This window comes from Sander lucioperca, chromosome 21 (genome assembly GCF_008315115.2).
Source record: "Sander lucioperca isolate FBNREF2018 chromosome 21, SLUC_FBN_1.2, whole genome shotgun sequence".
Classification (NCBI taxonomy): Eukaryota; Metazoa; Chordata; class Actinopteri; order Perciformes; family Percidae; genus Sander; species Sander lucioperca.
The window spans coordinates 12053327-12078574 of NC_050193.1; the positions used below are offsets into that span (position 1 = coordinate 12053327).

The window sequence follows — 25248 nt, forward strand, 5'->3', positions numbered from 1 at the left end:
ACAAAACAGAAACTCCTTAAATTAAATTACAGTTGTTGTACTATTGGCAGCCTCTGCTGGTCTTGTTGAGTCAGTGCCGTCAGTACATTTTTATCCTCAAATCTGGTGGTAACGTCCCAAAGTGGAAAAACTACAGAAACAACCAAAATGTCCAACTAGCTGACCACAACAGTTTTATTAAATAATAATAAAAATACATTTCTTTATACAATTGGGCCCTTCTTTTTAATGTGTTTTTCCCCTGCAAGGGGTTAGGGATGGAAGTGCTTTAACACTGTCCAAACTATGCACACACTAGCTAATGTCACCTTCTACAAAGTGTCTAGACTAGGATGTTTTCAATTGCAGTGGTTACAAGCAAATACTGACAAAGATTCAAAATGTAATACAGAGACAAAAGAATAAGGAGACAAATCCTTTACTTTTTGTGTTGTGCATTTCTCATCCTCAGTGCCTGCACTACATGATGTCCCGGGACAAACTTTGTGTCCCCACTGCCAGCAGACAGTCATCACCAAGACAGAACACACAGTAGGCCTGATGACCTTGGCCATCTGTGGTGGCCTCACCCTCTTTGGGTAAAAACATCCTTTTGGATAGAAACTTACTACACGTCTAGTTTATGGTGGTTTCTATCTTGGATAAAATATACAATAATAATAATAATAATAATAATAATAATAATAATAATAATAATAATAATAATAATAATAATAATTAATAATAATACATTTTATTTATGGGCGCCTTTCTGGACACTCAAGGTCACCTTAAAAGATAATAAAATAGTAATAATAGCAAAAACAAACAGAACATTAAGTACAGATGAGTGGTGATCATGTTGGATATGCCAATGTGAAAAAATGTGTTTTCAAGCGGGTTTTGAAAAGGGAAAGTGAGTTAATACTGCGAATGTCTGAAACTATACAGGACATGGTACACTCTGTCACAAACTATTATAACTTTAGGAACACAAATGGAAAGTTACAATTCTTTGTTTCCTCCCACAGGTTTTTTCTGTGCTGTTTTATCCCGTTCTGTGTTGATTCCTGCAAAGATGTGGAGCACCGCTGTCCTAACTGCAACAAAGTCATCTACATATACAAGCGAATGTGAAAGTGACTCTGAATAAAGACCTCAATGCTTATCTGTAGCCTTAACTTGCTCTACAACATCTTTTTATACTGATTAAAATTATGATATTAAATGCACCTATACTGAAATTCTCACTGTCATTTTAGAACAGTTTTACGTTATAATTTCAATGCTAATCAAATAGAGGATGAGGCATCACACTGTGGACATTACTGTATATTCAGCAAGCATTTGTAGTTCATTAAACAAGGGATATAAATGCCAATAAAAAAACTTTTTTTATTTCAGCTGTCTGCAGTATTATGAGTTGTCCAGTGGTGAATCCAGTTGGTTGCTGGGTGTTTTACATTTTCTGCTGCATAATTTCATGTTTTCTCACTGCCCAGTCTTTTCTCATTGTGCTTCATAGTTTGTCATTCATTGTTTGACTAATTATTCCCCCGTCATTTGTTTTGCTTTTAAAAGAAAGGCATTTGTTTAATGTTCTGTTTTATCCTCTCTCAGAAGAGGGTCAACGAGACAGATTACAGTCATGCTAGCTCCTCTGTGAGGCTGCACACAGCGGTGCTTGGAGCTAAATGCTCATATTAGCATGTGAACATATTCACAGTGAAAATGCTAACATGTTAATGTTTAGAAGGTAGGCTATAAAAAGGTTTACCATGTTCAACTTTTGAGTTTAGCATGTTAGCATGCTAACATTAAAGGTGCAGTAGGTAAGACTTATAAAACTAACTTTCTGTCATATTTGCTGAAACTGACCCTATGTTCCAGTAGAACTACATGAAGCAGGTAATTAAAAACAAAATCAGGGTCATTTTCTCATAGACTTCTATACAAGCCGGCTTCTTTTGGCAAGCAATGGAGGTTCCCCCTGCTGGAAATTAGATAGAATGCAGGTTTAAGGCACTTCTGCATAGACCTTTTTCACGGCAGACATGTTGACATGTCATAGTAAGCACAGGTGTATTCAAAACCATTAATGATGGCTGCATTCCACTTAGGAGAGGCCCTGGTATTATGCATGCTGACTCACTGAAATAGCTTACTGGGACACTTGATGGAATTGAGCCATCGTTAAGGTTATCAATTTCAGTTGTGCTTTTCCTACTATGACAAGTCAAAATGCCTGCTGTGAAAAAGGTCCATAGGCTTCACTTTTCAGACCCGGAAGCTCTGACCGTTATGTTTTACTGTCTATGATTGTGTGTTCTCTGTGAATCTGCCTGCACATCCACCAGAGGTCAGCATGTATCCTTTTAATGGAATGAAATGGTTCAACAATACATTCAATTGTTTTACAATTTACAATAGTTTGTTAATCATTATTTCCTTGGTGCAAAATCAAGTGACCATCACCATCAGCCTTCTACAGTTTGTTTAATCTATAATAGTGATATTATAATGCATTGAATTCTGTAAAGATTTAGATGTATATAAGTCCTGCAGAAAAGTCATACATACACAGAACAAGGGAAAATGAAACTATTCTGATTGTGGGAGGGAAGCTTATTATAGTATTTGTTGCTATACATCATTCCTTTGATTGGTAAAATATGTTGAGCGGTAATTGCAGCTTTTCACCCATTCAGTCGTGGCTTGGTATACTGTCATTTGGTGGGTCTTTCAGAAATCGTTGCAGTAATGCTGTTTTAATCCTGAAATTGCTCACGATTTGAAGATTTCAAATATAAAATATATAAACATGCAATATATTTAAATATATAAATTTTAAAATGGACATGCAAAAGCAGGGGAACTGGCATTTGAAGAATGAGAAATGAAAGAAAAGAATGAGCTGAAGAAAACAAGGCGTTTGGTGATATAGTGTCATGTGACATATTGACATGTAAGGGATAAAAACGTTTAATTGTCGTGGGAAGTGTTAAAAGCACTTTTTTAAACAAAGTAATGAGACAGTTGAATCTCCTGTGAGCGTGTGGTGTACCCACTCTAGGTTTGAACATTCCGTTCAATTTACGTACTGTATATCATAGAGGGTCTCAAATTGATGTTGTTTATAACAACTCCAAAGATGTTGGATCAAGTTATGGGGCCTGAATGGTGAAAAGTCTGAATGGTGTTCGTACGTCAGCTGTGACTTGCAACTTGTAGGGGGTTCAGTGAAGCATTGAGCAGGCAAACTCCACAGAAACATGGACATCTGTACTGTACTGCAGACATTAGGAAGAATACAGTGGTGTAGTCTAAGTATACCTGCGTATCACATGGACTACACCACTGGAAGAAGACTGGGGCAGGGTAAGATGGTGGGCAGAGGTGAAAAACTGGTTCAGTATGTTGTCACTTGATGCTCACTCGTGGCATGTTTCCCAAACTCAGTCACTGGGTGGGACTGTGTCAAGTGATAATGAAAATATGTAACCACGTCTGCAGAGTCCAGGTAGGCCATGTGCTGCCATGATGCAGGTACTGTGAATAGAGAAACCAAAATAGACACCTGTACAATAGCTAGTTAGCTTTCTATTGGACCTTTGGGTGTCCAATAACTGCTGATACCTTAGGGTGGAGGCTGGTAATTCTGGACTTTCCAGCATCTTTTCAAAATGTACTTTTAAATGTGTGACGCACCCAACCACACCCTTAGGTTACATACCTGGACTGGATGACAGCTTTCAAAGAGAATCATTCTTTCAGATTAGCCAAAGGAAACCGAAAGGATGTTCAAACATTTAAAACTGCGTGGCCTCACATGATATGCACATCAATGTAGATAACACCAAACAGGCATCTACTTCTACTGGATACTCGTAAGTATACTAACCATGTCTTTGTAATTTAGGAATATCAACTCATGATTAATTTAAGTTTTTTTAGTCACATGATTTGCCAAAGTGATGAAAACGAGCTTGGAATACGGTATAAAAAGCTTAATTTCCCAATTTCAGTGGCATAACTTGAGGTAACCCATCACCACTATTTCCACAATCACAACAGCTGAGGTAAGATCTTTTTTTTAATGATATCTGTACCGATACCGATGTGGATGTACAATTTGCTATTAAGAGGTGAAATATTAAGAATTAAGTAACACAACATTTTCTAAATCTATAATACAGTACCTCCCTTTCTGTTGTTTTGGAAACCACTGCTCTTTCTTAAGAATAATTGTGCACGCCATAATTATATCATGTTGCCACTAAAAAAAGTTAAAACTATTTTTTAGGACTCGGTAGATAAAGGTTTCTTAGGATGGAACAATTGAACACAAAACAAAAAAATACTAGAGTGAACATGAACTAGATTAATTGTATTTTATGTAATTTCTAAACTGTATGTATTACTAATGTATTTATTTTCTAGCCCTCTTTCCCTTTCCCTAAATGGCTTTGCCACTTATCAGGCCACCATTGTAAATAAGAACCTGTTCTTAATGACTTGCCTGTAAAAATATAGGTGAAATAAAAAATAAAATAAAATGTATGTGATGCTTACTTGATACTCTTAAATATTCTAAAATAATAAGTCTCAAATATTCTGTTGAAATTTGGTTTGGTTTTAGGCAATAAATAATGTTCATATGAAAAAGTGATTCTTGTTTACACGTTGCCTTGTTTATTGTAGCCGTGATGGCAATGTCATGGATAAAATCGCTGGGCAACTCATCCCCTCTCCCACCTTCTAGTAAGATACTAGAATATGGTTGAAACTTGTAAAAATAACAGAAAATTACACATTCTTCATGATTGTTGAAGTTATTCCCTTAAATGTGACTCGTGTATAACATCTACATGTGCACTTTAGCTTTGACTCAACAATGGAGGGACATAACATAGGGGTAAGTGATGTGCTAAGTGTATTTAATGGCTTTTCTTGAACTAATTACCTTAACCAAAAAACCAAAATGGCACGACTGCATTTTCTGATGTAATTTAGTGTTAGTTGTCAGCCTCACTAACATGATGGTCATGGGTGTCTGTAACAACAGCAACCACAACATATGTGCACCATATATGCAAATTTGATTTAAAGATGTAAATTTAAAATCTTATAACCTTTTCTTAATTAACAGCCACAAAGACCTGCAGTTTGTGAAGGATTATCATCTTTTATGGACCCACTGGTTCTGGCAAGTCCAGCTTCATCAACTCTGTCGACAGTGCTTTACAAGGCAGAATCACTTGTCGAGCTTTGCCAGATGCAATCTATCAGGAGAGCTTCACCACAGAAGTACGAATTCATTTTAAGTGTGGTTTAACTGAGGTCTCGTATATTGTGGACAATAAAACTTCATGAAATTGAACAACTTTTTCAATATTTTATCTGCAACTGCATTGATAATTGCAGTATACAGATCAGGCGAGCAGCAGTGTTGAGCAACTAGTTGTGATGAATCTAACAAGAGACAAACTGCCGCACATTGATCAGTCATTAGGTGGCACTATTGTTGTTATAACAGCTCTTTTCTGTTTTACAGTACAGAACTTTTAAAATCCAAAACGGAGGACCAGGAACATTTTACCCCTTTGTCTTCACTGACATCATGGGCATTGAGCAAGGAACCAATAAAAGAGTTGGTGTGGAAGACATCAAACAAGCTTTGATGGGACACATTAGAGATGGTTACAATGTACAACTAAATTCAATAAACTTTGTTTGATTTCAGAAATACAATCCAGCTTTGTGCACTGTAAATGTGCATAAAGATGAAGAAACTATTTAAAGTACATGCAAAATTCATTATTTGATTTCATTTTACATTGTTTTCCAGTTCAATCCTGTCTGTAAAATATTGGAGGATGATAAAAACTACAACAAAACCCCCACTCTGTGTGACCGAGTTCATGTTCTGGTTTGTGTAATCACTGCCGACACAGTAAATATTCTGAATGCTGAATCTGTGAGAAAGATGAGGGAAGTCAGACTTGCAGCCAGAGACATGGGTAAGAGTAAGGGTTGCCATTGGGGTTTCATAAATTGAATTATAAATAATCTGACAAACAACATTTTAATTGAATCTGCTCTGTATCATCAGGGATTCCCCAACTGGCTATTCTCTATTCTCACCAAAATTGATGAAGCCTGCCCAGAGGTCAAAAGAGATATAAGGAATGTCTATAAGAGCATGTACCTGAAGCAACAGGTAAGTCTCTATTGGTGATTTTATGTAGAGAGTTGTTATCCAAGTTGGAATACAATTTCGCTTTGCATTTTAATAATCTAACAAAGAAATCTCCTTTGATCAGCATTTTCATTTTTTAAATGTCAAACTTTTTAAAATTTAGATGGAAAAATTAAGTGCGGGGCTGGGTATTCCACTGTACTGCATCTTTCCGGTGAAGAACTACCACTCAGAGATCGCCACAAATGATGACACTGACACACTGATACTAAGTGCACTGAGACAGATGATTAACTTTGGAAAAGACTTTGTTGACAGCATGTAAACCTACATACTGCTGAGGCAAATCTTGCTTTAGCAGCGTGAAGAGTCAGTCTGCAAACAGGAATGGCATAAAGTGGGCTTCTGGGTTTTCATTTGCATGCAGGTAATGCATATCTGCTATAAGTTGTCATACATCTACCTTGCTAAATAAAGTATGAACAGGCTGCATGTGCATCAGCCTGATACAATTAATGCATATCTGCTATAAGTCGTCTTACATCTACCTTGCTAAATAAAGTATGAACAGGTATGGGCTATGTATTTTGAGTTTTTGTATCATTAGATAATGTATTGATTCAGTTGGTCATTTTTGGTGTTAGTTAATCATGAATCTGGTGATTCGCAGGTCAAAACAAAGCTTCATGTCTCAGTTGAAATTGAACTAAATTTGGTTGAACAGTGAATTTGTTTTCGAATGACTTGTTACATATCTACAGTTCAAAGTGCATTTTCTATTTCAATGTTTGGACCTTATATATACTGAAATGTTGTGCTCCAGAACTGCTGTACTATAATAAATAACAAAAATAATTAAAGTTGTCATTGACGAAAATACCAATGCGACTGGAAAGCTCGTTTTTTCTTTTTTCTTTTTTTTTTTTATTGACAAAATGCAATTTACAAAAAAATCAGGTAAACAATGATAGCATGTGAACAACAAGTGCACAAACTTGTGAAAATAAAAAAGTAAATAAATAGAAACATACGAGGCAATACAAACGAGAAATAACATAAAAAAACGACTGGAAAGCTCGTGATTCTTTTACAACGTGCCAGGTGACGTCATATGCATTCATACTTTGTGTGTAAAAGTATTATTGCATTCCTAAATATACGAAATACATAAATGAATTCTGTATTTTCGGTGTAGTTAGGCTACTTCTTCATTATGTCCGTGTAGCACCCAAAAAAGCTATGGATATCACCCTGCTATAAAAGATTATTATTCAATGTGTATATAATATTCCCACAAGATAAAAAAAAAAAAATATATATATATATATATATATTTCAGGACTTCACGGCCTTTGGACAGTTCTGTGTGATATCGGTCTTCTGAAGAACCCACATTGGTCCAGTTTGCTGAACGGGAGAGGACTAAAATGGAGCTGGAAGACGGAGTTGTGTACCAGGACGACCCGGGGACATCAGCGATGATGTCTGAGCGGGTATCGGGCCTGGCCAACTCCATCTACCGCGAGTTCGAGAAGCTTATCGGGAAATCCGACGAGGACGTGGTGAAGGAGCTGATGCCGCGGGTCGTGGCCGTGCTGGAGAACCTGGACTCGGTGTTCGCCGTAAACAATTCAATTCAGTTCAATTAAATTTTATTTATAGTATCAAATCATAACAAGAGTTATCTCAAGACACTTTACAGATAGAGTAGGTCTAGACCACACTCTGTAATTTACAAAGACCCAACTATTACAGTGGTTGCCTCAAGAGCAAGCAGTAGCTATTGCGACAGTGGCAAGGAAAAACTCCCTTTTTGGAAGAAACCTCGGACAGACCCAGACTCTTGGTAGGCGGTGTCTGACGGCACCGGTTGGGGGTGTGACGAACAGTGGCAATAATAGTCATAATAAAGATAATGGAACAGTGACTACAATGGTAGTCGTAGTAGTTCATGTCATAATAGGGCACAGCAGGGCGTTATGGGGTGTAGAGTGGCACAGCAGAGCATGGGTGGACGCGGCAGGACACAGCAGGACGCAGCCGGACACTGCAGGGAATCGCAGAGCGTAGCAGGGTGTAGTAGGTCCACAGCGACAGCTGCACCCAAGACCCAGGTCTTGGTGCCACCCTAATCCAAGGCGATATTCTGGGTGAAGAAGAAACATAAGGACTCCGGGGAGTAAACTCCCCAGAGCTAGATTAGTAACAAGCACTTCTGGGACAATGATGCACACAAAAGGAAACAAGTGAAAAGAGAGAAGAGAGAGCAGCTCATTGTGTCATTGGAAGGAAGGAACTTCCCCAGCAGTCTAGAGTTATAATAGCATAACTAAGAGAGGCAGGCTAAAGAGAGGTGCCGGATCGGGCTAGAACTCTCCCCTCTCGGATCGGGCTGTACTGACCTGCCTCCCTCTACTCTCACTATATTATTGATTAAATGATAGATAAATCTGATGACTATGAAGAGAAGCAGGTGGGCCGGGTTAGACGGACGCTGCAACTCCTCATTCCCTAACTTTGACAAAACTTTGTAAACAAGGCATGTCACTGGTCATGGCTAACGTCAGGCTGAATGGCCCTCTCTTTGTATTGACTGTATGTTATAGCAGGATGGTCAGTGACATAATGCTGCATGGTCTTTATTATACATCCATGCGCTGTATCTCTAATCCAACAATGGGAGTTCTTACCCACCACTGCCACCAAATGCATCTCTTTAACAAGCAAAACATAACCTCTATCAAACCCATCAGCTCGCCTATTGCATCAGATAGTGAAGTCACGTCTGAGCCCTATGAGACCCTGACTGAGGAAACAGCTGAAGTGACTCAGCATTTTGAGCCATAATTATAACATACGTTTTAAAAAAAACACAGGGAGAAGAAGATAGGGCATGCACACAGTAGTAGCCTTCAAAATAGTCATAGAGTCACCCGCATCATCACTTAATAAGATATGGTAGGCAAAGAACTGCACAGTGTATTCAGGAAACTGTCACATATACATGCCAAGCCAGTCACTGTGCATTGAGGGTCTTGGATGGCCCTGCCCTGGAGACAGAATTTACCAAAACTGCCATTAATCGCTGAAAGCTGTTAAATATAAACTTTTTTAAATCCTTTTTTACCGAATGGCATGTTGAATTGGTTGACAGAGCAAATAGATTTCATGCTGTTTATCCAGTGATCACAAACTATGGTTTAAAGTCTGTATCTCTCACTTGAAGGAGTACTCCATAAGGTTGTGGGACTTGTTAGAGACAGTTTAAAAAAAAAAAATGGCCCTAATTGATGCAGCAGATTATCGATCTTGACTATTAGCCCTTTGTCCGAACTGCTGTAGTTATGGCTGATACTGGGGCAGGACCATCACAGGAAAGAAGGAAACTAAAGGGCAAGGTGGAGGGTGGGGGTGTGGCCTTGACCAACTGCCACTTTGCTCGTTTGAAAGCCATGATGTCTCTCTCTTTCTCATGGGTGGGCCAAATTCTCTGGGCGGGCAAAGCAGAGAATGGGGAGGTAACCTTGCTCCTTATGACCTCATAAGAAGAAAGATTCCAGATCGGCCCATCTGAGCTTTCATTTTCTCAAAGGCAGAGCAGGATACCCAGGGCTTGGTTTACACCTATCGCCATTTCTAGCCACTGGGGGACCATAGGCGGGCTGGGGGAATGCATATTAATGTTAAAAAAACTCATAAAGTGAAATTTTCATGCCACAGGACCTTTAACAGATGGAGATAATTACGGGATTGTAAATGATTCAAAAACGTCCCCGAATTGGCCCTCAGGTATACATGTAATATGTATATTTCATTCATAAAATAACTTTACAATGCGCAATGTGGTTGTAAGTCAGTAACCGACATTAAATTACATCCCCCTTTCCGTTGTCATAGCTCTTATTGCCATACTGGTCAGTATTTGAACAACACTGAACATCACTGTAATAATATTTAGTTCATTTTCTGTGGATCCACCCAGTCACATGGAATAAAAGGGAGGGCTAAGAGTTATAGGACTAAAACAGTCCCTCCATTACATTGTAAGACATACAGGAAATACCTGAAATATCTGTCTCCGGTCAAAACTCTGGTTTTGAAAAAAATCTCTCAGTTTGACTGTGTTTCTAATTGCCTCACTCAGTACCAGGCAGCTCCAGGAGAAAGGGTGCGTAACTCTTTTATTTTGATTGAAAGTAACAGGTAGGTAAATCATTTTTTTTGTAGCTACACTGTAAATAATTTTCTTGTAAAATAACAGTAAAGAGCTGGCAGCAGGGACGCCAGCAGTATACCATTATTTTTACGGTATTCATACGTAAAATTACGTTACGGTAGTAGTCTGTAAACCAGAAAAACTGTATATTTCTGTATTCACACTGTTAAATGATTTCACAGTCTAATACAGTAAAAAAATACATGCAGCACATTTCTGTGATTATTTAGAAATGACAATACTATTCTGTTTAGGTTGTTACTTTAACTTCTCACAGTTTACTGTAGACAGGCACAGTAGATAATACAATATCTAAATTTTTTTATTTAAATTTTTTTTCCTTAAATATCAGTCTTCATTGCAATCAATATTGATTGCAATGAACTTCATTATTCTCAAGGCTATAGACAATTGCTTAAGATATGCATTATTGTGAATATTATGCAAAATAAGCAATAAAAACTTCAAAATCAAATACCTTTATTTCAAAGAGCAATGTCAATGTTAACATGAATACTGCTACTTTCAAAAAATGAAAAAAAATGAAAATAAAACCTGTTGGACGACACTGAGAAGTAGCAAACAGAAACAGCCTAGTAGTGTCTGCTTTAGACTATGGCAATAAACTTAAATTCTTAAATTACTCATCAGAGACTGCCCCTAACCCTTACCAAACGTGACAGGCATAACCTATAGTTGACTTTTTTTTGATTTAAGACAAGTTTGAACACTTACCAAATTCTTGTCATAAGTGATGTATCTTACCTACAGTAACTTAAGCTTTACCTTGAATAACACAACGGGTCTAAGAAAAGGACCAAGGCAACAAATATACATCATTAGCAATATTTGCAAAATTACACTATTAAGACTATTTAAGGAACATTAAGACCTTTTTGATTACATGAATAAGAACATTCAGCATACAAGCATCTTTGGCACATTTTGGGAAAAACAATGCCCACAGGCTCGTGTTTTTCCTCTTAAAATAGCCCTGTGAGTTAGATAAAAATTTCCTCAAAAGTCAACTTAAAATATTTACATATGTAATCTGCAATGTATTCTCTGCTGTCTGTAAAAATATACTTTCATAATAACATTTTGAACATATGCAGAATTGGCAACATTTGGAAAACAAACTTAAGAACATTTTGAAAATGTGCATTAAGGCCATTTTGAAACTATTCTAGCACAGTAGAACATTTTGACAATATGCATCAATAATATGCATCAATAAAAACATTTAGGGATGAAACTGTAAGGTAGGCACATGTGCCACTGTGAGCTAGACTTGCAGGTTACCTCTTAAAATAGTCCTGTGAGGTAGGCTTGTGTTTTTACCTCTTAAAATAGTCCTGTGAGGTAGGCTTGTGTTTTTACCTCTTAAAATAGTCCTGTGAGGTAGGCTTGTGTTTTTACGTCTTAGTTCTTGTGGATCCAGGAGAGATGACCATCACTTTGGTAGCCGCTGTTCCTCTCTGCAGCATTATTCCAATGTTGCCACTGTCAAACAACAACAAACAATCATTATCAATAAATAAACTATACAATCAGGAATGTACAGTATAATGCTATTTTCCTGCTGCCTCCATCTGCCAATTGGCCTCTCTTACCGATTAACAAGTGTTGTTCCTCGGATGCAGACGTTCGGCTAATGTTACCAAAATTAAACAAAAAAACACCCCAAAGTAATATTGTTTTGGCTATTCAAATCTAAGCCTCAATGATAAATGACAGGTTCAAATCCCTAGCAAGATAAGCTCCTGAGCATCAGTTTGATATCAAACATTCTTTGCAATATAAATAACATTTTAATTACCGTTGAATTTGTAGATGCAAGACCCGATGGATGTTGATGAAGAACACTCGATGATGTGTAGCACATGTCATCTAATTTGTGCGTCCTCTTCTGGAAAATCTCCTATCCAAATGATGGTTCCTGAAGTCCAAAAAAAAAAAAATTGCAGAATTTTGCAAAATTACTATATTATAGTGTATATTTATTTTAAGTTCTGATAACTTATACTGTCATATTTTGTGCAGAATTGTGTTCATTGTCTTTTGAAAATGTTGGAGGTGGAGACTATGCAACTTAAAAAGTGTGTTTCCTGTAATTGCAATAGTTAAATAATTGGATTCTCTTAAGTGTGTTTTTCAAATGTTCTAATGAAAGATTTGTGCAATTGAGAAATATCATTTTCATTCACTTATGTTGTTATTATATATATATATATATATATATATATATATATATATATATATATATATATATATATATATATATATATATAAATAAATGTGCCAAAAATATATACAGTCAGATATATAAAAATTGTAACAGCAGAGAGCAACAATAATATAAAATATTAAGAATAATATACAAATAAAATATAGAATAAATAGGCCTATTCTAAATAGCACAAATGCTTCATCACACAAATGTGAAAACACACTAAAGAGAATCTAACTGTTACACTATTGCACTAAGAACAGAAAACACAAACACAAACTAAAACCTGACCTTTCTGGGCTTTGTTGATGCAAAATCATCAATGATGTTATTGTATGAAATCTGCTCCCCTACTGAATGCTCACGGGCGCACACAAGTAGTCAAAAAATGTTTGCATATGCCTCTCACACTAGGCAAATGACTGATGACTGATATGCAAATTGCTGCTGTTCACTGCTTCCATCTGCCTGCTGCCATGAACCAAGAGCTACTGTATTAATACTACAGTTTCTTTAAAGCTACTCTCAGTTTTCCCCAGTGTTGGAAAGTAGCTAAGTACACTTTCTCAAGTACTGTACTGAAGGACAATTTTGAAGTACTTGTAACATACTTGAGTTACTTCTACCTCACTGCATTTCAGAAGCAGATATTGTACATTTTACTCCACTATGCATATAGTTAATAGTTATTTTACAGGTTACATGCAACTTGTAACATATGATGCACTATCATAGATGAAACTACTAACAACAGTAAATCAAAGATTAGTTAAAATTAGCTACAGATACAAGTGAAAGCTGCTTCCTCATTAATGCATCAGCAACTCTTAATATCATGTTACTGCCCAATATATATTATAGCACTCACAGGAAAAAAAATGAATTGAATTGAATCATTGAATACTTTACTTTGATACTTAACGCACATTTTGCCAGTAATACTTTGTCACTTTAATCATGTTCAAAAAAATATTCTTGTGGTATTGTTACTTTTACATAAGGCAATTAAAAATATATATTTTTATAAAAGCAATGTATCAAGTGACAATGTGAAAGGGGTTGCTCATTGTGATCAGCACCAAACAGCAGACAGACACAGTTACCAGCTAGGAAACATGATGAGCATTTAGCAGCAAAAGACCCAAATGTTTCTCTCAGGAGTTGGTAGTGCGAATATTGGATTTACATTTGTCATTGTAGATGTTCACGTGGTGTAGGTTGTAAAGAGGATGTGGAACTTCTGGTTAGAGAGTATAGATCCACAGGAAATGTCAGTTAGAACACGAAAGTGTACAGTGCTTTACTCAAAAAATCAAAAAAACTCAGCTAAGCTCAATTAAGTCTAACTTGATAATTTCTTAAAAACATATAGATATTAATGGAAATGTTTGTGAGGTGTAACTGTCTGCTTCTAAACACTCTTTTTTTTCTTCTAAATTTGATGAAATCTTTTTTTCTTTGGCTGCATTTCTAACCAAATCTGCTCCAGTTTGTATTTAAAAAAAACATACACTTTCACTATCATTTCCTCATAGCTATTACTATGTAATGAAAAGTGTACAAATACCGTTTGTACTTTTTGTGGCAGTGCTGATTAAACCCGAAAGCCGATTGATAAAATGAATAATACACATTTCTAATATGCAGTTAAGATTTCTGAAGATGGAAACAGGACACCCACCAGAGGATTCAGCTCCACCAAACCCTGGGCCACCTATAAACTACGGGGGTGCCGTGCAGCAGCCAGGGATGTACCAGGGAGGTCTGTGTCTGCCTGGGCTAAAAGATGATACTGTTCAAACAAACAGGAATTTTAGGAATCCAGGGTTTGTGTCTCGTGTGAAACCAAAAGTCAACTATCACTTTTTGAATTAAACCGAGTTTTAAGGACTTTAGTCCGTGACGCATCGGCGTCTGTGACATCATGTTACGTCCTCATTTTAGTATTTTTACGTGACTCAATTTAAGCCAATCACTGATGTTGTACTTATCCTATTTAAGTATTTTTGTTGCCCACACTTAACTAGTTCCATTTCACAACGTTTGCTATGTGTTTAAAGCATAGACTGTATATGAAGATGGACTACGCCTCTCCATTCCTTCCACTGTACAGAAGTGAAGCCAAAATATCTCAGATTTGGCTGCCATCTTGTAAGTTTGGAGCAAGAGTCTGCGCAGTAGTGATCGGGAGTAGAGCAGCAATATCGAAGTCCCGCCCATACAACCGCCTGACCAATCGCGAGTTAATAACAGCTGTCAATCATGACATTTCATCCCATTTTTATAGCATTAAATAACTAATTAAAACCAAACTTGTCAGAAGAATTAACATTTAAAGTGCCCCTATTATGAAAAAATCACTTTTTCTGGGATTGGGGTGTTATTTTGTGTCTCTGGTGCTTCCACACGCATACAAACTATGGAAAAAAAACATCCATGCTGTTTTGAGTGAGATACGGGTTTCTGAATGTGTCCTGCCTTCAGTCTCCTGGTGAGCTGTTCAAAATTGGCAGGGATTTTTACGTCACTAGCCGAAACGAGGTGGCTAACCGGCAATTTTACTGCAGTCAGCCACCAGGGAGCGATCCAGATGTTTCGGCTTCACTCATACAGTCTGTGCCTCACCAAGTGGTTAAAAGCTGCTGCCATTACGTTAAATTGAACGGTCACATGATTAAAGTTTCCACCGCATTCATGTGTTACAGTCCCAATGTTTAAAGGAGAATTCCAGCCAATTTTTACGTTAATCTTGATCGCTATAGCTATGGGAGTACTTTCGATAGAAAAAAGCCTTTGTGCCTCTAAACGGACACAAAATGCAATTAATATGTCTGTGCCACATGAGCGTGGCCCTAACGTGAAAGCAAGATGCATTTTCAACTCAGATATTGTTTAAATTTACCTACCCTGTCTTGATCCTGCCAGTGGGTAGCTTGGCCTGTTAGCTGCTAGCTGCTAGCTGTTAGCTGCCGTCTGTGATAAATGTGTTCAGCCAGGCTTTTGTGAAAATCATCACGCAGCAGTTCCGTGTGTATTTGTAGCTCATCCATTTTGTTTGTGATCGATCTGGTGTTGGTGAGCAGGAGGCTTAGCAGTGTCGATCTGTGTGGTAGTTCCCTTAACCGGGCAAGCAGCCTTCGTCCCCGCCTTCCTCGCCTCCGGCAGCCGACAAAAATCCCCTGTGTGCCTGGTTGTCTGGTGGATGTCCTCCAGAGGACAGAATGCCTTCGCGGCAAAAAATTGTAGTTTATTTCCCCCTCAAAAATAGGTAATTGAGCACTGTAGTGGTTATGACCATATCAGTGACTATGTAACTACATGGAAACGGGATAAATGGTGTCTGTGGCTTGCACAGTGATCCATCATCCATCTTCGTCCTCTTATCCGGTGTCGGGTCGCGGGGGGAGCAGCTCCAGCAGGGGACCCCAAACTTCCCTTTCCTGAGCCACATTAACCAGCCGGCCAGGTTGGAGATATAATCCCTCCACCTAGTCCTGGGTCTTCCCCAAGGCCTCCTCCCAGCTGGACGTGCCTAGAACACCTCCCAGGGGACATCCTTACCAGATGCCCGAACCACCTCAACTGGCTCCTTTTGACGGGAAGGAGCAGCGGCTCTACTCCGAGCTCCTCACGGATGACTGAGCTTCTCACCCTATCTCTAAGGGAGACGCCAGCCACCCTCCTGAGGAAACCCATTTCGGCCGCTTGTACCCTGGATCTCGTTCTTTCGGTCATGACTTGCACAGTGATGATTTTCACAAAAGCCTGGCTGAACACACTATCACGGATGGCAGCTAGCAGCTAACAGCTAACAGCTAGCAGCTAGCAGCTAACAGGCCAAGCTACAGGATCGAGACAGGGTAGGTGAATTTAAACAATGTCTGAGTTGAAAATGCATCTTGTTGTCACGTTAGGGCCATGTTCATGTGGCACAGACATATTAATTGCATTTTGTGTCTGTCAAGAGGCACAAAAAGGCACTCTGAAACTTTTAGCTCAGTGGAAGCTTGTACACATAGCTGCAGCAACTCCATTTTGCTAGGACCGATCCAGGTCGGGTTTTTTTCTATCGAAAGTACTCGCATAGCTATAGGGATCAAGATTAACGTAAAAACTGGCCGGAATTCTCCTTTTAAAACGGCAAATGTTCGGCAGTAAATACAATGGTCATATACTGTATGTTGTTTGGGGAGCCATTGACAATCCACCTATTCTGTCCTTTAGACATGAGAATGTCTTGTTTGTATCACCTGTGAGAAACATATCCATAAATGATGTCTATATAACCACACCAGTAATGTTATGGTAAGTGATTTATGGAAATCTTTTCTGAATTGTCCTTCCCTGCTTTGGTAAACTGTGTGTCTTATCTGGCAGGTGCTCCTTATGCTCCGCCCCCGGCTGCACCTGTCACAACAGGTGAGATGGTTGAGACAATACTTTCTCATGTAAAAGACAATACACATGCACCATTTCTCACAACATGTAAACAAACACACCTGTGAGCACACAATTGTGAACACACATCTGTGAACAGACCGTCAATGTGTTTCAGTTCTGTTTGTAAAGTGAGAACTGCCTCTGCATACTGTCCAAAGGTCAGAGGGTGAAGTCCTCTGTCTCCTACCAAAGGGATCTGAAGAATAGCCCATTTGTAGCTTCTGTGCATAACAAAACGCTATTGTTCACTTTTTCTTCTTCTGGTGAGCAATCACATTTTGAGTATTGCTTGTAACAGACGAGCATCCTGAGTATATTATACTTCTTCACATGGTCTCCACATGTGAAAAACACTAAAACACGTCATGTGAACTGTGGGCTTCTCACATAGACATTAATTGATATGTTGTATGTTACACTGTTTGTCTGTCAATGACAGTTTCCCACTACACAATGAGAAAAATCTGAGCTGTCCTTTACTGTGGAACCCTCTATGTTGGGATGCCTCAATAACTTAAATTATAGGACAGGTACCGTAGACAGACAGAAACAAAACAGAAACTCCTTAAATTAAATTACAGTTGTTGTACTATTGGCAGCCTCTGCTGGTCTTGTTGAGTCAGTGCCGTCAGTACATTTTTATCCTCAAATCTGGTGGTAACATCCCAAAGTGGAAAAACTACAGAAACAACCAAAATGTCCAACTAGCTGACCACAACAGTTTTATTAAATAATAATAAAAACACATTTCTTTATACAATTGGGCCCTTCTTTGTAATGTGTTTTTCCCCTGCAAGGGGTTAGGGATGGAAGTGCTTTAACACTGTCCAAACTATGCACACACTAGCTAATGTCACCTTCTACGAAGTGTCTAGACTAGGATGTTTTCAATTGCAGTGGTTACAAGCAAATACTGACAAAGATTCAAAATGTAATACAGAGACAAAAGAATAAGGAGACAAATCCTTTACTTTTTGTGTTGTGCATTTCTCATCCTCAGTGCCTGCACTACATGAAGCCCCGGGACAAACTTTCTGTCCCCACTGCCAGCAGACAGTCCTCACCAAGACAGAATACACAGTAGGCCTGATGACCTGGGCCATCTGTGGTGGCCTCACCTTCTTTGGGTAAAAACATCCTTTTGGATAGAAACTTACTACACGTCTAGTTTATGGTGGTTTCTATCTTGGATAAAATATAATAATAATAATAATAATAATAATAATAATAATAATAATAATAATAATAATACATTTTATTTATGGGCGCCTTTCTGGACACTCAAGGTCACCTTAAAAGATAATAAAATAGTAATAATAGCAAAAACAAACAGAACATTAAGTACAGATGAGTGGTGATCATGTTGGATATGCCCTTTTTGAAAAGGGAAAGTGAGTTAATGTTGCGAATGTCTGAAACTATACAGGACATGGTACACTCTGTCACAAACTATTATAACTTTAGGAACACAAATGGAAAGTTACAATTCTTTGTTTCCTCCCACAGGTGTTTTCTGTGCTGTTTTATCCCGTTCTGTGTTGATTCCTGCAAAGATGTGGAGCACCACTGTCCTGATTGCAACAATGTCATCTACCTATACAAGCGAATGTGAAAGTGACTCTGAATAAAGACCTCAATGCTTATCTGTAGCCTTAACTTGCTCTACAACATCTTTTTATACTGATTAAAATTATGATATTAAATGCACCTATACTGAAATTGTCACTGTCATTTTACGACTCTTTTACGTTATAATTTCAATGCTAATCAAATATATGATGAGGCATCACACTGTGGACATTACTGTGTATTCAGCAAGCATTTGTAGTTCATTAAACAAGGGATATAAATGCCAATAAAAAAACTTTTTTTATTTCAGCTGTCTGCAGTATTATGAGTTGTCCAGTGGTGAATCCAGTTGGTTGCTGGGTGTTTTACATTTTCTGCTGCATAATTTCATGTTTTCTCACTGCCCAGTCTTTTCTAATTGTGCTTCATAGTTTGTCATTCATTGTTTGACTAATTATTCCCCCGTCATTTGTTTTGCTTTTAAAAGAAAGGCATTTGTTTAATGTTCTGTTTTATCCTCTCTCAGAAGAGGGTCAACGAGACAGATTCCAGTCATGCTAGCTCCTCTGTGGGGCTGCACACAGCGGTGCTTGGAGCTAAATGCTCATATTAGCATGTGAACATATTCACAGTGAAAATGCTAACATGTTAATGTTTAGAAGGTAGGCTATAATAAGGTTTACCATGTTCAACTTTTGAGTTTAGCATGTTAGCATGCTAACATTAAAGGTGCAGTAGGTAAGATTTATAAAACTAACTTTCTGTCATATTTGCTGAAACTGACCCTATGTTCCAGTAGAACTACATGAAGCAGGTAATTAAAAACAAAATCAGGGTCATTTTCTCATAGACTTCTATACAAGCCGGCTTCTTTTGGCAAGCAATGGAGGTTCCCCCTGCTGGAAATTAGATAGAATGCAGGTTTAAGGCACTTCTGCATAGACCTTTTTCACGGCAGACATGTTGACATGTCATAGTAAGCACAGGTGTATTCAAAACCATTAATGATGGCTGCATTCCACTTAGGAGAGGCCCTGGTATTATGCATGCTGACTCACTGAAATAGCTTACTGGGACACTTGATGGAATTGAGCCATCGTTAAGGTTATCAATTTCAGTTGTGCTTTTCCTACTATGACAAGTCAAAATGCCTGCTGTGAAAAAGGTCCATAGGCTTCACTTTTCAGACCCGGAAGCTCTGACCGTTATGTTTTACTGTCTATGATTGTGTGTTCTCTGTGAATCTGCCTGCACATCCACCAGAGGTCAGCATGTATCCTTTTAATGGAATGAAATGGTTCAACAATACATTCAATTGTTTTACAATTTACAATAGTTTGTTAATCATTATTTCCTTGGTGCAAAATCAAGTGACCATCACCATCAGCCTTCTACAGTTTGTTTAATCTATAATAGTGATATTATAATGCATTGAATTCTGTAAAGATTTAGATGTATATAAGTCCTGCAGAAAAGTCATACATACACAGAACAAGGGAAAATGAAACTATTCTGATTGTGGGAGGGAAGCTTATTATAGTATTTGTTGCTATACATCATTCCTTTGATTGGTAAAATATGTTGAGCGGTAATTGCAGCTTTTCACCCATTCAGTCGTGGCTTGGTATACTGTCATTTGGTGGGTCTTTCAGAAATCGTTGCAGTAATGCTGTTTTAATCCTGAAATTGCTCACGATTTGAAGATTTCAAATATAAAATATATAAACATGCAATATATTTAAATATATAAATTTTAAAATGGACATGCAAAAGCAGGGGAACTGGCATTTGAAGAATGAGAAATGAAAGAAAAGAATGAGCTGAAGAAAACAAGGCGTTTGGTGATATAGTGTCATGTTACATATTGACATGTAAGGGATAAAAACGTTTAATTGTCGTGTCGAAGTGTTAAAAGGACTTTTTTAAACAAAGTAATGAGACAGTTGAATCTCCTGTGAGCGTGTGGTGTACCCACTCTAGGTTTGTACATTCTGTTCAATTTACATACTGTATATCATAGAGGGTCTCAAATTGATGTTGTTTATAACAACTCCAAAGATGTTGGATCAAGTTATGGGGCCTGAAGAAGTCTGAATGGTGTTCGTACTTCTGCTGTGACTTGCAACTTGTAGGGGGTTCAGTGAAGCATTGAGCAGGCAAACTCCACAGAAACATGGACATCTGTACTGTACTGCAGACATTAGGAAGAATACAGTGGTGTAGTCTAAGTATACCTGCGTATCACATGGACTACACCACTGGAAGAAGACTGGGGCAGGGTAAGATGGTGGGCAGAGGTGAAAAACTGGTTCAGTATGTTGTCACTTGATGCTCACTCGTGGCATGTTTCCCAAACTCAGTCACTGGGTGGGACTGTGTCAAGTGATAATGAAAATATGTAACCACGTCTGCAGAGTCCAGGTAGGCCATGTGCTGCCATGATGCAGGTACTGTGAATAGAGAAACCAAAATAGACACCTGCACAATAGCTAGTTAGCTTTCTATTGGACCTTTGGGTGTCCAATAACTGCTGATACCTTAGGGTGGAGGCTGGTAATTCTGGACTTTCCAGCATCTTTTCAAAATGTGTAAAATGTGTGACGCACCCAACCACACCCTTAGGTTACATACCTGGACTGGATGACAGCTTTCAAAGAGAATCATTCTTTCAGATTAGCCAAAGGAAACCGAAAGGATGTTCAAACATTTAAAACTGCGTGGCCTCACATGATATGCACATCAATGTAGATAACACCAAACAGGCATCTACTTCTACTGGATACTCGTAAGTATACTAACCATGTCTTTGTAATTTAGGAATATCAACTCATGATTAATTTAATGCTTTAAAAGCTGTGGTTTACTTCTATAGTCACATGATTTGCCAAAGTGATGAAAACGAGATTGGAATACGGTATGAAAAGCTTAATTTCTCAATTTCAGTGGCATAACTTGAGGTAAACCATCACCACTATTTCCACAAAACAGCTGAGGTAAGATCTTTTTTTAATGATATCTGTACCAATAAATGTGGCTTTACAATTTGCTATTAAGAGGTGAAATATTAAGAATTAAGTAACACAACATTTTCTAAATCTATAATACAGTACCTCCTTTTCTGTTGTTTTGGAAACCACTGCTCTTTCTTAAGAATAATTGTGCACGCCATAATTATATCATGTTGCCACTAAAAAAAGTTAAAACAATCTTTTAGGACTCGGTAGATAAAGGTTTCTTAGGATGGAACAATTGAACACAAAACAAAAAATACTAGAGTGAACATGAACTAGATTAAATGTATTTTATGTAATTTCTAAACTGTATGTATAGAAATACATTCAGTGTATGTATTTATTGTCTAGCCCTATTTCCCTAAGTGGCTTTGCCACATATCAGGCCGCCAATGTAAATAAGAACCTGTTCTTAATGACTTCCCTGTAAAAATAAAGGTGAAATATTAAATAAAATGTGTGTGATGCTTACCTGATACTCTTAAATATTCTAAACTAAAAAGTCCCAAATATTCTGTTGAAATTTGGTTTGGTTTTAAGCAATAACTAATGTTCATATGAAAAAGTGATTCTTGTTTACACATTGCCTTGTTTATTGTAGCTGTTTGGCAATGGCATGGACATGGATGAAATCGCTGGGCAACTCACCCCCTCTCCCACCTTCTAGTAAGATACTAGAATATGGTTGAAACTTGTAAAAATAACAGAAAATTACATATTCTTCATGATTGTTGAAGTTATTCCCTTAAATGTGACTCGTCTATTACAGCCACATGTGCACTTTAGCTTTTACTGAACAATGGAGGGACATAACATGGGGGTAAGTGATGTGCTAAGTGTGTTTAATGGCTTTTCTTGAACTAATTACCTTAACCAAAAAACCAAAATGGCACGACTGCACATGCTCATTTGTTGAGAATTCATTTTCTGATGTAATTTAGTGTTAGTTGTCAGCCTCACTAACATGATGGTCACGGGTGTCTGTAACAACAGCAACCACAAAGTATGTGCACCATATGCAAAATAGATTTAAAGAAGTAAATCTAAAATCTTATAACCTTTTCTTAATTGAACAGCCAGACCTGCAGTTTGTGAAGGATTTTCATCTTCTTAACGATGATGAACAGCTCAGAGTTCTGCTTTATGGACCCACTGGTTCTGGCAAGTCCAGCTTCATCAACTCTGTCGACAGTGCTTTACAAGGCAGAATCACTTGTCGAGCTTTGCCAGATGCAATCTATCAGGAGAGCTTCACCACAGAAGTACGAATTCATTTTAAGTGTGGTTTAACTGAGGTCTCGTATATTGTGGACAATAAAACTTCATGAAATTGAACAACTTTTTCAATATTTTATCTACAACTGCATTGATAATTGCAGTATACAGATCAGGCGAGCAGCAGTGTTGAGCAACTAGTTGTGATGAATCTAACAAGAGACAAACTGCCGCACGTTGATCAGTCATTAGGTGGCACTATTGTTGTTATAACAGCTCTTTTCTGTTTTACAGTACAGAACTTTTAAAATCCAAAACGGAGGACCAGGAACATTTTACCCCTTTGTCTTCACTGACATCATGGGCATTGAGCAAGGAACCAATAAAGGAGTTGGTGTGGAAGACATCAAACAAGCTTTGATGGGACACATTAGAGATGGTTACAATGTACAACTAAATTCAATAAACTTTGTTTGATTTCAGAAATACAATCCAGCTTTGTGCACTGTAAATGTGCATAAAGATGAAGAAACTATTTAAAGTACATGCAAAATTCATTATTTGATTTCATTTTACATTGTTTTCCAGTTCAATCCTGTCTGTAAAATATTGGAGGATGATAAAAACTACAACAAAACCCCCACTCTGTGTGACCGAGTTCATGTTCTGGTTTGTGTAATCACTGCCGACACAGTAAATATACTGAATGCTGAATCTGTGAGAAAGATGAGGGAAGTCAGACTTGCAGCCAGAGACATGGGTAAGAGTAAGGGTTGCCATTGGGGTTTCATAAATTGAATTATAAATAATCTGACAAACAACATTTTAATTGAATCTGCTCTGTATCATCAGGGATTCCCCAACTGGCTATTCTCTATTCTCACCAAAATTGATGAAGCCTGCCCAGAGGTCAAAAGAGATATAAGGAATGTCTATAAGAGCATGTACCTGAAGCAACAGGTAAGTCTCTATTGGTGATTTTATGTAGAGAGTTGTTATCCAAGTTGGAATACAATTTCGCTTTGCATTTTAATAATCTAACACAGAAATCTCCTTTGATCAGCATTTTCATTTTTTAAATGTCAAACTTTTTAAAATTTAGATGGAAAAATTAAGTGCGGGGCTGGGTATTCCACTGTACTGCATCTTTCCGGTGAAGAACTACCACTCAGAGATCGCCACAAATGATGACACTGACACACTGATACTGAGTGCACTGAGATAGATGATTAACTTTGGAAAAGACTTTGTTGACAGCATGTAGACCTACATACTGCTGAGGCAAATTTTGCTTTAGCAGCGTGAAAAGAGTCAGTCTGCAAACAGTAATGGCATAAAGTGGGCTTCTGGGTTTTCATTTGCATGCACGTAATGCATATCTGCTATAAGTTGTCATACATCTACCTTGCTAAATAAAGTATGAACAGGCTGCATGTGCATCAGCCTGATGCAATTAAAACCTACCCTCACTATGTATTTTGAGTTTTTGTATCATTAGATAATGTATTGATTCAGTTGGTCATTTTTGGTGTTAGTTAATCATGAATCTGGTGATTCGCAGGTCAAAACAAAGCTTCATGTCTCAGTTGAAATTGAACTAAATTTGGTTGAACAGTGAATTTGTTTTCGAAGGACTTGTTACATATCTACAGTTCAAACTGCATTTTCTATTTCAATGTTTGGACCTTATATATACTGAAATGTTGTGCTCCAGAACTGCTGTACTATAATAAATAACAAAAATAATTAAAGTTGTCATTGACGAAAATACCAATGCGACTGGAAAGCTCGTTTTTTCTTTTTTCTTTTTTTTTATTGACAAAATGCAATTTACAAAAAAATCAGGTAAACAATGATAGCATGTGAACAACAAGTGCACAAACTTGTGAAAATAAAAAAGTAAATAAATAGAAACATACGAGGCAATACAAACGACCATTTAGCGGGGACATTTTATTCCTTTATGTTCGCGTTTGTGTTGACCTACTATTTTCTTTTCCCTTGTCCCCCTGTACTTGTGTAAGGCGTCCCTGGGTTTCATGAAATGCGCTGTATAAATATAAGTTATTATTACATTGGTTGCTACAACAAACTCTTAATGCTTTGGCTCGTTACACAGTGACAGTGATAACGTTACCCGGTTTAGCACACGATACTTCCAGAGTAGGCTAAGTTCTCTTATTGTAAATGAATGATTTTCTGTCTGAGTAAAATATTTATCGCGACTATATTAACCTCATCGGAACGCTAACTCAGTAATCTACAGTGGGCAATATAGCACCGTAAAGAAAAGACCTTTACGACAGCAAGCGTCGTAAAAACACTACCGCTTTTGTCCAAAGCGGCCGCTAGAATCAACACAAACTGAAAGTTACACATCGCCACTTTA

The 25248-nt window shown here is 37.7% G+C and overlaps 3 protein-coding genes and 3 long non-coding RNA genes across 7 annotated transcripts in view; 4 read left to right on the forward strand and 2 right to left on the reverse strand.

The window, feature by feature from the left end:
• The window catches only part of LOC116059638 (LITAF domain-containing protein-like), a 22353-nt gene extending 20971 nt beyond the window's left edge, over positions 1-1382 (forward strand). The window contains exons 5-6 of the mRNA XM_035997150.1: positions 464-578; positions 1011-1382. Coding sequence (XP_035853043.1) covers positions 464-578; positions 1011-1116 — 221 coding nt within the window. The 3' untranslated portion in view covers positions 1117-1382. The remainder of the gene's footprint in view (positions 1-463; positions 579-1010) is intronic.
• Positions 1032-18861, reverse strand: LOC118494188. Its single transcript, XR_004896275.1, has 2 exons — positions 18697-18861; positions 1032-1122 (listed from the first exon to the last, which is right to left on the reverse strand). It is a non-coding gene; the product is annotated as an uncharacterized LOC118494188 (long non-coding RNA).
• On the forward strand, positions 4668-6663 carry LOC116051937. The gene is made up of 7 exons (XR_004896274.1): positions 4668-4740; positions 4861-4894; positions 5129-5286; positions 5534-5686; positions 5828-5999; positions 6092-6199; positions 6342-6663. It is a non-coding gene; the product is annotated as an uncharacterized LOC116051937 (long non-coding RNA).
• Positions 11305-11882, reverse strand: LOC116051843. Its single transcript, XR_004105454.1, has 2 exons — positions 11814-11882; positions 11305-11735 (listed from the first exon to the last, which is right to left on the reverse strand). It is a non-coding gene; the product is annotated as an uncharacterized LOC116051843 (long non-coding RNA).
• LOC116051841 (lipopolysaccharide-induced tumor necrosis factor-alpha factor homolog) lies at positions 16760-18936 on the forward strand. The gene is made up of 3 exons (XM_031302409.2): positions 16760-17043; positions 18065-18191; positions 18571-18936. The coding sequence occupies exons 1-3, from the start codon at positions 16941-16943 to the stop codon at positions 18674-18676; spliced, it is 336 nt and encodes a 111-aa protein (XP_031158269.1). The 5' UTR covers positions 16760-16940; the 3' UTR covers positions 18677-18936.
• A 2367-nt stretch (positions 18937-21303) lies between these two features.
• LOC116051840 (interferon-induced protein 44-like) lies at positions 21304-24379 on the forward strand. 2 transcript variants are annotated; one of them, XM_035997149.1, is made up of 8 exons: positions 21304-21418; positions 22246-22310; positions 22431-22464; positions 22721-22906; positions 23154-23306; positions 23448-23619; positions 23712-23819; positions 23962-24379. In XM_035997149.1, exons 3-7 carry the CDS (start codon positions 22444-22446, stop codon positions 23750-23752), a joined length of 573 nt encoding a protein of 190 aa, XP_035853042.1. In that variant the 5' UTR covers positions 21304-21418; positions 22246-22310; positions 22431-22443; the 3' UTR covers positions 23753-23819; positions 23962-24379. The 2 variants fall into 2 exon arrangements, with proteins under 2 accessions (XP_035853042.1, XP_035853041.1); XM_035997148.1 differs by lacking the exon at positions 21304-21418 and adding an exon at positions 21889-22082.
• Positions 24380-25248: the final 869 nt, after the last annotated feature.

Coding starts and splice junctions, on each gene's coding strand:
- LOC116051841 (XM_031302409.2), top strand. CDS start 16,941: ATGGAAATCTTTTCTGAATTGTCCTTCCCTGCTTTGGTAAACTGTGTG. Junction 17,044..18,064: donor GGCTGCACCTGTCACAACAG/GTGAGATGGTTG, acceptor TCTCATCCTCAG/TGCCTGCACTACATGAAGCC. Junction 18,192..18,570: donor GGTGGCCTCACCTTCTTTGG/GTAAAAACATCC, acceptor TTCCTCCCACAG/GTGTTTTCTGTGCTGTTTTA.
- LOC116051840 (XM_035997149.1), top strand. CDS start 22,444: ATGGAGGGACATAACATGGGG. Junction 22,907..23,153: donor AGGAGAGCTTCACCACAGAA/GTACGAATTCAT, acceptor TCTGTTTTACAG/TACAGAACTTTTAAAATCCA. Junction 23,620..23,711: donor ACTTGCAGCCAGAGACATGG/GTAAGAGTAAGG, acceptor CTGTATCATCAG/GGATTCCCCAACTGGCTATT.